A 12,615-nucleotide genomic window follows, 5' to 3' on the forward strand; every position below is an offset into this window, starting at 1 on the left:
AAAAGTGTTGTGTTTTAAGAATGGAAGAAAACCCACACTGAAAATGTAAAAAATGAAATCATTTCTCTTGTGGTCTTTATATAATTATACTAGTCCTAAACTGTTTCTTAACAATGTGCTCTCCATTACATGTCATTTATATATATTTTTAGGAATCGACAGATAAATCATGCAAGAAACATCTGGGACAGAGCCCTGACAATTTTACCTCGAGCTAATCAGTTTTGGTATAAATACACCTACATGGAAGAAATGTTGGGAAATATTGCTGGTAAATGATATAATATTTGTTTGGCTTAGAGAAATTGATAGTACATATAAGTAATCAACCTGCTCTAAACTATGTTTCAAGTCAATCTGAATGTTATTTTACCAATGTTTACTGGTCATTTGAAAACATATTAACCTTCTCTTCCAAAGTTATAAGTCTTCATCAGATATGGTGTTGCATTCCCCTCTGTCATGCTATGACTACTTTGTACTTCCTATTTTCAGTAGTTAAAATTGAAATAGTTTTTAAAGGAATAATTTTTTAAATTGATATTTTCTTTGCACACTGCTGTGTGTAATACATTTGGCTTGATGACACATCCATTTCACATTTTATTATATGACTGTTTGGGTGTTTGGAGTTATAGGTTGTATCTGTGTCATATGATTTTTTTACACAAAGCAGCACAGTAGCAGTTGAAGAAGACTGTTATCATTATGTTAGTTTTGACAGCATTTTTCTTGCACTTTTGAAACATTTTACCATTTTGTTCTAACAGTAGAAATATTTTAGGATGTAGACAGGTATTTGAGAGGTGGATGGAATGGGAGCCTGATGAACAAGCCTGGCATTCCTATATCAACTTTGAACTGAGATACAAAGAACTTGATAGGGCCAGGGTTATATATGAGCGATATATCCTTTTCAAAATATGGTTGGATTACTATTGTATTCAAAGACTGTTTTTGCTGATTCAGCAATATGTCTATTTATTGATTGTCTTGATATTCAGTACTTCAGGTTTAATCTAATTGAATGAGAGATTTTTTAGTGCTTTTTATTTAAAATGCATATAGTACTACAGTGACTCTTTACATAATACTTCTAAAGAGCATGTTACACACTGATTATACCACGTTTGGAGAAAATATTCCAAAGTACCAAATTTGAGAATACAAATGTGTGAACATAGATCCCTGTTTTAACACACCTTGTGGTTATAACCATACTTATAATCAGTTAATTTCTTTTACAATCTTGAAGACAAATGTAAGGGCAATTGAACCATAATTTGTTATTTATAAAGATTTGAATTATGATTTGACAAAACTTTGTATTATTTAATGGTATTCAGTCAGATCAAAGGATAAAATATTTGTAAATATGAAAAAAAACTTAGTTTTTATCAGATATTAGGTACTATTGAACTGAAATATCTATGTGTTATCTTAAAATGCAGTAAAAGAAATTTAAAAATTTTAAATAAAATGTACAATTGCATACTTTTATGTTCATGATGTGTACTTTCCCTACAATGGATATTCTTGTTGAAAGCAAGATACTTTCTGGAAGGTTTCATGGTTTTACCTTAGATAGTTGAAACAAAAACAAGACTTAACCTGACATGTATGTTCCTGATTTTGACCTCTTTTTGCCCCTTGTGATGTGCCGTGAGGGGACATGGATATGCCTGGCGTATGTCTGTCCATTCGTCCACATTTTCCGCACTTTTTTTTGTTATGCTTTTACCAAATAAGTTTGTTTTTGGTATGTGGCCTTACTATGAAGAGTTACAGATTAAGTTGGTTACAGTTGAATGATTTGTATGGAAGTTATGGCCCTTGGACTTGGACAATTTCAGTGAATTTACAGTTTTCTGCACTTTTTTTTGTAATGCTTTCACCAATTGATTTTAAATTTTGTATGTAGTCTTACTATGAAAAGTTACATATTAAGTTCGACTTTGGTCACGGTTAAGGTCTCACTAACCACTTCTAACGTGTCCATTACTTTACATGTTAAACAAGTAATTTTCAATGTTTCACTGTGAATTCCCAGGACAAATGACATCTTAAAGTTGCATACCATTACAAAGCTTGGAAAATAAGGCTTTCAAAATCATTACTCTAATGGTACGATGTCCACAGAAATTCTTCACAAAATTTACTTGAATAAAAAATACTGAAAATCAACATTTTTACCTTTTCTGCTAACTGACAGCATGGAGGCAAATAACTCACACATGTGAACAATATTCATACACTTTTGTAGTAAATTACATATATGATTTTAATGTACACATTATTTCGACTACTTTTGCATAGGTCTAGGTTCAGTGTGTTTAAGATTTTTAAGGAAGTTCTGGCCCTTGGACATAGAAAATTTCAGTAAATTTACAGTTTTCCACACTTTTTTTTGTAATGCTTTCACCAATTGATTTTAAATTTTGTATGTAGTCTAACTATGAGAAGTTAAAGATAAAATTCGACTTTGGTTACGGTTGAATGATTTTTACAGAAGTTATGGCCCTTAGACTGAGAAAATTTCAGTGAATTTACAGTTTTCAACACTTCTTTTTGTAATGCTTTCACCAGTTGATTTTATATTTTGTTATGTAGTCTTACTATGAGAAGTTACAGATTAAGTTCGACTTTGGTTAGGGTGGATTGATTTTTACGGAAGTTATGGCCCTTGGACTTCGAAAATTTCACAGAATTTAAAGTTTTCTTCACTTTTTTTTCGCGGGGGACATTGGAACGCTGTTCTTTTATTTGTTTGTTTTCTGCAATAGAAGTAACTGACAATTTAAGTAAGTTTTCATTGGTACTGTTTTGTATTTTTGAATAAATCATAGTGGAAATATCTGTGTAGTAGAAATAAACCATAGTGGAAACATTGGTATGTACTAGAAATTGACCCCTTGTCAATAAAGGGCACATTTTTATTAACAGACACTTAGCAAAATTTTGTGTTGGATTTATAATTTTGATATTTATTGTGGTAAATGCATTATATCTAAATATGAAATAACAGTTTCCTTAACTTAAATCACTTGTCCTTGTTCATCCAGAGGTGAAAAATTGGATAAAGTATGCCAAATTTGAGGAGAAAAATGGATATATTAACAGTGCTAGGAGAGTATACGAAAGAGCTGTTGAATTTTTTGGAGAGGAAAATATGAATGAAACACTTCTTATTGCATTTGCAAAGTTTGAGGAAGGGCAAAAAGAGGTATAAAATTTTTTAAAAGAGGTGATGATATATCAAAAGTGGTTTGTAAAGAATTGTTTAAAACCCTAAAAGGAAGGTTAGTATTGAATAACCCAAACCATTTTGGAATTTTGTAAGTAAAGTATAAGCATAAGGATCTCAATGATAATGTAATAAAAAATTCTATACCACAAAAGTTAGTCTGGGATTGATTTAGGGGGTTATGACTTATTAAATAGGGGCTGAAAAAGGGGGGAAAATGTGAGTTCGTTTCTAAACAATACCATGAGTAGAAAAGTATAGATCTTAATGATATTTTATAACACCCCCAAAAAAGTTTTGATCAATTTTTGGGGATATTACTTTTACTAGTTAGGAATGGAGCAAAAAAGGAACCAAAAACAAGCATTTAACTAGATGACTTTAGTATGAGTTTGGATTTCTATGTAGTTGGATCAGACAGTGCTGTAACAAAATTGAACTGGTATAACTTTTGGCATTGTCTATCATATCCATGAAGGAAATAGGGACCAATAGTATGAGATTTTTGTCTGACATCACTATGAATAAAAAACTGTATTAAGTATGAATGTTGTGTCTATATTTGTCCCAAATATTCAGGGTTAAAATTTCTATGGTTGTATCTAACTGCACCTTGTGAAACATTTTATTTCTGGGATGCAGTCAGTGAATTTTTTATTGGATAGAAAGAAAAATTAATGATTGTCTCGGGAAATAATAGCTTCATTATGAAAACATATCAGTAAGACACAGACTTTATTTGGTATCAAATTTTGTGGTTTTTGCAACTTTCATTTATTTAGAAAATTTCAACCATCTGATTTGTTAATGAATGATTATTTCCAATTGAAAGGTGGCTTTTCATGGGAAATTTGAATTTGTTATTTGAGAGACCCACAAAAGCAACACATTTGGGATAGAGGTGATATATAGGTAAGTGGATATACATGTATTACTTTTTTGTACATGTAGCTCATTTCATTCCAGCATGAAAGAGCCAGATTGATATACAAATATGCTTTAGACCATTTACCAAAGGACAGCTGTCAGGATATTTACAAACATTATACAATACATGAGAAGAAATTTGGAAGCAGGGCTGCCATAGAAGATGTTATTGTCAGTAAAAGACGTTTTAAATATGAGGAGGTAAATATTATTAGATCAGTAAAGATAAGGGAAATGAATAAAATGTATTTCTGATCAGATTTACTGCTTACTTGAATGGATTTCTTAAATAAATAATATTTTGGTTTTTTTTTCTTGTGATAAGTATTTACTGGTACTATCAAATTTCCCATGGTTATGATTGGGGAGACTTTACATACTTCATTGTTATGATTCCACCATTGGTTATGATTGAGGAGACAATTTATACTTCCTTGTTATGATTCCACTGTTGGTTTTGATTGGGGAGACTTTACATATTTCCTTGTTATGATTCCACCATTGGTCATGATTGAGGAGATAATTTATACTTCCTTGTTATGATTCTGCTGTTGGTTATGATTGGGTAGACTTCACATACTTCCTGGTTATGATTCCACCATTTGTTATGATTGAGGAGACATTTACACTTCCTGGTTATGATTCCACTATTGGTTATGATTGAGGAGACATTTATTCTTCCTTGTTATGATTCCACCATTGGTTATGAATGAGGAGACATTTATTCTACCTTGATATGATTCCACCATTGGTTATGATTGCAGAGACATTTATACTTCCTGGATATGATTCTACCATTGGTTTTGATTGAGAAGACAATTTATACTTGCTGGTTATGATTGCAGAGACATTTATACTTTTTGGTTATGATTCTTTTTATTAATCATGTATGGTGGCTTTATTAGGAAGTGAAGGCTAATCCTTACAACTATGATGCCTGGTTTGATTACTTGAGATTGTTAGAAGCTGATGGTAATACAGAACAAATAAGGGAAACCTATGAAAGAGCTATAGCTAATATACCACCGTCTAAAGTAAGTATTAAAAAAAGACTGTTAATTTTACAATTTGCTTTAAACTACCAGTCACCAATTTTTCAAACATGAAAAAAATCTCTTATTTTGTTTTAAAAGATTTTTATAGCCTTATGAAAAAGGGAGGAAAATTGACATTAATTGAAGTTAAGAGAATAAGCTAAAGAGAGAGTACTACCAAAGATTTGTAAAGGAATAAACTGGACTCTAGTTACTTACAATGCATTCTTTGTCGGGTAGAAAGAAGAGATTTAAAATTATTCCACAGAAATGTAGGGACATTTTCTTTTGCAATGCTTAACACTTTGGTTTTATTTTTTTTTTTATAATCATGATAAAATTATTATAAAAAAGGGACAAAAATTAGTAAGAAAACAGATTCAGTAAATTTTACCATGTTGGCCAATGAAAACAAAATAAATATGATGAAGTGATATAAAGAAACCTTTAAATAGTAATGAAAAAAATGGTATGACTGTAAATACTCTTCGCTTTTTTTCATGTAAGGAAAAACGTCACTGGAGGAGATATATATATTTATGGATAAATTATGCAGTTTATGAAGAACTGGAAAATGAAGATTCTGACAAAGTGCGGGAAGTTTATAAGGCCTGCCTTGATGTTATACCTCATAAAACCTTTACATTTGCTAAAATATGGTTGTTATTTGCTCAGTTTGAAATTCGCCAGAAAAGTCTACAAGGTGCAAGAAAGGTTATGGTAAGTTCTTTGTTAACAATGAAAGAATGTTAAGGATCTATTGTCTACTACCTTTTATTTCTTAGAAATATAATAGTTACACATGCTACCTTTTGAAAGAAGAGTTACAATGCAGTCATCGTAATTTTGTTTGTCTGTTTGTTTGTTCAATCACCTATTTGTCAAAAATCTATTTGTGTCATCAGTTCAGTTTGGGAAATCATTTCATAAATTGTACTTAGGTTTATCATGATGAGTTATAGACCTTCTCCAATTTAATCTGCCCAAAGCAAAGTTTCTGTTAAATAGGCCTTAGGCTGTGGAAAATAGTTTGTTGCATGTGCAAGATTTATCTGATTTTTGATTTTGTTTCCTATTTTCAGTTCTACTTGGCTTCAACTTCTCTTTTTATGATTTGAGTACAGGTAAAAGAGTAATCAGGTGAACCAAGATTCTAGCAAAAAAGGAAAGTAATCCAGGGACAAACACTAGACAGGGAAAACAGATACATACAACAAAATACATGAAATAAACCAAATAATACATACAAAGTAACAGAAGTAAATGGTCAACTCTGACTCCACTAAAAACTGAGAGAATGAACTAGGTGCATTGGTATGGTAAGTATCCTCAATTTTTCTAGAAACACTCACCGAGTTGCTCATAAAAAGTCAAGTCAGGGTTAGATGAAAAAAGAAAGGAAAACTATGACACATTCTCATGGTTTAGATAGATACACTGTAACAATCCACAAGTTTATGATGATGACCATAAAACTTTTATTTTTTAGCAACATAACCCTGTTTCAGAAGCCTTATTGTAAGAAGTCTAGCGTGATACATAATGTCTGCGTAGTTAGGGCAAGCTCTGGCATAACGTATGAATTGTGATATAAAAACTCCATATACAGGTGGTTGCCACAGTTGAAAGGAAAGTTGACAATACAGAATGGAAAGTCATTGTGTTTGTTGATTAGTTTGGTCAACAGTTTTCCTTGACTATCCATCTCTCGGTGTTGATCAAGATATAAGGCTGACTTCACAGTTTCTGTAGTATCCTTTAGCACAAGATTGTGAGCAACCTCTTGTTTTACATTTCCTGAAAAGAGTGAGATTATTGAAATATTTTGTTAAAAAATATCCTATAATTCATGCATCAGTGAATGGTCTGATAGATATACCATTATTTCATTCTAAGACAAGGGAGGTTATAGGCAGAAAAAGATGTATCTACCAAACATACTTTGTAAGTCGATAATTACTCAGTTTTATAATTTCAGGGTATTGCAATAGGAAAATGTCCAAAAAACAAACTGTACAGAGGTTACATTGAATTAGAACTTCAGTTAAGAGAATTTGAGAGATGTCGCATATTATATGAAAAGTTCCTCGAGTTTGGTCCTGAAAATTGCACTACATGGATTAAGGTAAAAGAAATGAATACTAGTAAGTAACCACTTTTGGTCTAGAATACTAGATGAAGTTTTTGTCCCCTGCGACGCGTTGTGAGGGGACCTGGAAATGCTGGGCATCCGTCTGTCCGTCCATCCACCTTTTTTGATTATGCTTTTACCAAATAAATTTGTTTTTGGTATGTGGCCTTATTATGAAGAGTTACAGATTAAGTTCGACTTTGGTTATGGGTGAATGATTTTTACAGAAGTTACGGCTCTTGGACTTAGAAAATTTCATTGAATTTTAAGTTTTACACATTTTTTTTTTCACGGAGGACATTGGAACGCTGTCCTTTTATTTATTATCCAGTTAAGGAAATTTTGTAGGAAGGTTAGATATCATATGTAGATGTGCATGAAGGGATATTGTTTGAGAACTCAAAAGTGAAATGATTCCAACTTAAGGTTTTTTTATATTAAAACCTTGTAAGTAGAAACTAACTCCTTCCTAAACTACTTAAGGGATTAAAATGAAATTTAGTAGAAAAATTGGGCATCATATATTGATGTCCATAAAAGGATGTTTTTGGAGAATATAACATAACATAGGAGTCAGAGGACTCCAAAAGGAATTAACTTAACTTAAGGATTTAACATGTAACCCCATTTGGAGCTTTGAGTATTCTCTTTTTAGCTTTTTTTTTTCAAAAGTTTTCAAAACTCTTCTCCTCTGAAACTTCTTGACCAATTTCAAACTCGGTATGAATGTCCCGTAGGATATTCTACATAGAACTGATGTGGAGATTTTTGATCTGTTGAAAAACATGGTCACATTACTAAAAATAGAACAAAGGGGTTGTACAGAATATATTTTGCATATATATGTAAAAAAAATTGTTAGGTTTAGCCTATTCTGACATCAGGTAAAAGTGTTCAGTATCATGAGGTCTATCTGTAGTCAAATTTTCATTTTAATCTATTAAACCATGTTGGAGTAATTGCCCTTTTCGATGTATCCTATTTTTAATGTTATTTCTTTCACAAGTATTCTCCTCTGAAACCACAAGACCAATTAGTACCAAACTTGGTATGAATATTCTTTAGGGTATGCTGCATAGATCTGGTATGGCGATTTTTGTATCTGTTGAAAAACATGGCTGTTGTTACTAAAAATAGAACAAAGGGATTAATCTGAAGTTTTTCTCGTATATCTCCAAAACCATAAGGTTTATACAAATTCTTTCAATTGTTGAAATGATCCTTATTATAAAGCCTTAAAGGGAGCTGCCAATACCCCTACACATTTAAAAAATTGCTTTACATCTTAGAAACTAGTGTTTTTATGCTATGCTTTGATACAAGGGTTAAAAAGATGTAACTTATGGTATTGACCTATGTTGTTGTTAGCTAAGAAGTCCCTAGCAACCAATTATGCTGATTTTTTTGCAAAGTTAACAAAACAATCATTGAACTAATTCATGTGTGAATATGGCTCTTGCCATCACATAGAATGGAATATATTTTTAAAACCTAAATATTTGTGCAGGTTACATGTAAAATAGTTAACTGGGCAACTTTTAAGTGCACAATAAGCAAAGGTTTAATAACCTTAGACCTGGAGTGGACTTTTTATTATTTGGTTTTCAGTTCATTCAGATTTCTGTGATTTTTCATGCGATGAGCTTCAAATGCACTATTTTGGCATAAAACCTGTGTTAAAAGCGTACAAAACCCCAAATTTAGGGTTTATAGGTACATATGGGTTATAATTTTGTATGTTTCAATTGGAAATTTTCATTTAAAAGATGATTATAGCAAAACAAGTGAAATGCATATCTGCACTTAGGTAAAAGGAAGGTTCTGTACTAATGAAGGAGATAGTCTAGTACGAGAATGCCTCTGAAATTGTTATCAATTGTCCAATTTTGATAAATTTGGTATCATTTTACTTGTAAGACAGTAAGCTTTCAAGAAATAACTAGAAAATTACAATATTTCATATTGCATTCTTTATCAATTGTCCAATTTTGATAAATTTGGTATCATTTTACTTGTAAGACAGTAAGCTTTCAAGAAATAACTAGAAAATTACAATATTTCATATTGCATTCTGCTTAAGCCAGCACTCCACAGTTTAGTTTAGTTTCACGCTTTTGGCTAGGATGAATAATGATATTAATGGAAACCGGTGGTTGCTACAGTGATTAAAAATGAAGAATCTGTTGTTGATAAAACATTTTCTGTAAAAGGGGACTTTTCAAAGTATTTTGCAATGTTTTATGTATTTTCAATGTTGAAGGGGCTTTTTTCAATGACAATTTGACTTCATTGTGAAAGTGAAAGTAAGTCAATTTTTTACCATGCTAAATTGAATAAGTGGATTACAAAGTGAAATAGCTCAAGATCTAACCGGTGATGCTCATATGAGGATGGGTTTTCGAAGGAATAGGTTTGGACAGTTTCAGGGGATGAAATAAAAATTTAAGATATTTTGCGGGAAATTTGATATTTTTAAACCTGCTTTTATGAACTTTTTTGCAAATTTTCGCATATTTTTGCATAGTTTCTATGGTAACCTTATTTGCTGTGGGTAATTTTTTTCCAGAAAACTTTTGCTGCATCCTGAAGGCCATGGCTGGAGCTATTTCTAGATATATAGATTTACAGATGCTTGACAATTTTTTAAAGTGATAAATGTTATAAAGCATCAGATTACAAGACCAAAATTAGGCAGTTCTACAATACTGTGGAATGCTGGCTATAAAAATTTGCAATTTGGATCAAAGTTGTTAGACAACCCCTTGTTATTGCCCTTGAAAGATGAAAAATGACTTTTTATTACAGTTTTCAGCCAATATCATAAAAACAAACTAGGAAAGGAACTTTCAATTGTTGAAATGATCCTTATGGTAAGGCCTTCAAAAGTTTGTGGGGATAAAAGATGTTTGACGACTCCTTGTTACAGTAATTGCTGTTGAAAGGCAGAAAATGATGTTCTTAGCAGTTTTCAGCAAATATCTTGAAAACAATAACAGGTAGATAGATAGAAACTTTCAATTGATGAAATGCCCTTGAAAGGCAAAAATTTAAGCAGGTGAGCGATTCAAGCTCATGGGGGCCTTTTGTTCTTGATTCATGGCATCTGTGAATGTAAAATGATTGTTCTTTTAATTTTGGTTGCAGTATGCTGAATTAGAGACTATATTGGGTGATATAGATCGTGCTGAAGCTGTTTATGAACTAGCTATCAATCAACCTAAACTTGATATGCCTGAAGTGTTGTGGAAATCTTACATAGACTTCCAGATAGAACAAGAAGAGTATGATAAAGTTAGAAATTTATACAGACGACTGTTACAGAGGACACAACATGTTAAGGTAGGGTAAAGTTATAAATCTAGACAGATGACTGTTACAGAGGACACAACATATTAGGTAGGATAAAGTTAGAAATCTATACAGGTGTCTGTTACAGAGAACACAACATGTTAGATAGGATGAAGTTAGAAATCTATACAGATATGATCATCACATGATTTTTGATCCATCGAAAAACATGGCCACTGTTACTAAAAATAGAACATAGGAGATCAGACAGTAGTTTTTTGCATATATCTCCAGAACTGTTAGGTTTAGCCAAATTCTTGCATGGGAGTAAAAGTGTTCAGCATGATGAGATCTATCTGTGGTCAAATTTTCATTTTAATCTGTTGACCCATGTTGGAGTTCTTGTCCTTTTTCTATGTTATTTTGCTATTTTTAATATTATTTCTTTCAAAAATCATCTTCTCTGACACTACCTGACCAATTGGAACCAAAGTTGGTATGAATGTTCCTTGGGGTATCCTACATAGAACTGAATTGGGGATTTTTGATCCATTGAAAAACATTGCCGCCATTACTAAAATAGAACAAAGGGATCAGACAGTTGTTTTTTCGCATATATCTCCAAAACCGTTTGGTTTAGCCAAATTCTTTCAGTTGCTGAAATGACCCTTATTACAAGGCCTTCAAAAGTCTTCAGGGATCGAAGTTGGCAGGCAACTCCTTGTAAGAGTTATTGACCTTGAAAGATGAAAAATGATGTGTTTTTTGTTTTTGTTTTTTTTTTTTACAGTTTTCGGCCAATATCTTGAAAACTATAATAGATTGAAAGAAACTTTCAATTGCTGAAATGATCTTTATGATAAGTCCTACCAAAGTCATCTTGAGTCAAAACTGTTGGACAACTTCTTTTTAAATTTATTGCCCTTAAGAGGCAAAATTCAACCAGGTGAGTGATTCAGGCTCCTGGGAGCCTTTTGTTTCATATTTTGAATTCATATAGGTGGACATGGGGATTTTTTTAGTTTTGTTAAGTAGATATAAGCCTTTATTATTTGTTTGAATGGTCCTTAAAATTCGTAAGAATTACCCCTCTTTTTTATATTTTATATATATATTATTGAGTTTTGCCCATAAGTGTGCCTTTATTTTTCAAAACATTTGTTTGAAAGCATACATTTGTTGTTACTTTAGAAAAATAAATTTAGTATTCCACAAAATCTACTCAGTTAGTGTTTTATTAAACCAAGATGATACCAGACAGAAATGTCATTGTAAACAATGTCAATTATATCTCTAGATTGAATAAAATGTTTTTTCGGTCCAATTTTATGCACAAATTGCATGAATGTGTAGGCATAATATTTACATTGGTCTTTCATACCCTTCTGTATTGAAATTTTAAGGATTCACTTATCACTACTTTTTTAGTTAAATAGTCCACTAAATTTCTTTTAGAAGTCTATCAACTAATTAAGATTTTGATAAAGATGAATGTTGAATATCTGAATGCAGTTTTAAAATCCATTAACCAATACTGTGAGTGCAACTGAACTCTGTGCTGTGAAATGTGATGACATTAGTGGTCAAATAATTTTAGAAGGGAAATAGTTGTGAAAATAGTTGGCCATCAATAGGCAATTTCTTGAAGTACTGGATAAAAGCCAGAACAGTGTGTGATAGATATGTATGGAAAATAATTACTGAGGTATAATAATACATTTTTTTTATATTGTATACCATCAATGCCAGTGTTTTTTAATACAATTATAGAAATTGATGTAGATATGAGCTCAAGAATGCTAATATGACAAACCATTCCAGGTTTGGATCAGTTTTGCACAATTTGAGAAGACAACAGGAGAAGATAATTGTATAGAGAATGCCAGAAGAGCATATAAAGAAGCTAATAAAGAACTGAAGACTACTGGAGAGAAAGAAGAAAGACAGATGTTATTAGAGTCTTGGCAGGAATTTGAGGTTTGTTTTATAAA

At 31.6% G+C, this 12,615-nt stretch overlaps 1 protein-coding gene across 1 annotated transcript in view; it reads left to right on the forward strand.

The window, feature by feature from the left end:
• The window catches only part of LOC148624045 (crooked neck-like protein 1), a 29,971-nt gene that overhangs the window by 12,099 nt on the left and 5,257 nt on the right, over positions 1–12,615 (forward strand). Inside the window, exons 6-14 of the mRNA XM_088566477.1 lie at positions 153–271; positions 785–907; positions 3,045–3,223; positions 4,211–4,372; positions 5,077–5,205; positions 5,713–5,925; positions 7,184–7,330; positions 10,481–10,675; positions 12,446–12,601. Coding sequence (XP_088422603.1) covers positions 153–271; positions 785–907; positions 3,045–3,223; positions 4,211–4,372; positions 5,077–5,205; positions 5,713–5,925; positions 7,184–7,330; positions 10,481–10,675; positions 12,446–12,601 — 1,423 coding nt within the window. The remainder of the gene's footprint in view (positions 1–152; positions 272–784; positions 908–3,044; positions 3,224–4,210; positions 4,373–5,076; positions 5,206–5,712; positions 5,926–7,183; positions 7,331–10,480; positions 10,676–12,445; positions 12,602–12,615) is intronic.

The sequence above is a fragment of the Perna viridis genome, chromosome 2 (genome assembly GCF_037379345.1).
Source record: "Perna viridis isolate PV_CMFRI_1.1 ecotype Kerala chromosome 2, ASM3737934v1, whole genome shotgun sequence".
Lineage (NCBI taxonomy): Eukaryota > Metazoa > Mollusca > Bivalvia > Mytilida > Mytilidae > Perna > Perna viridis.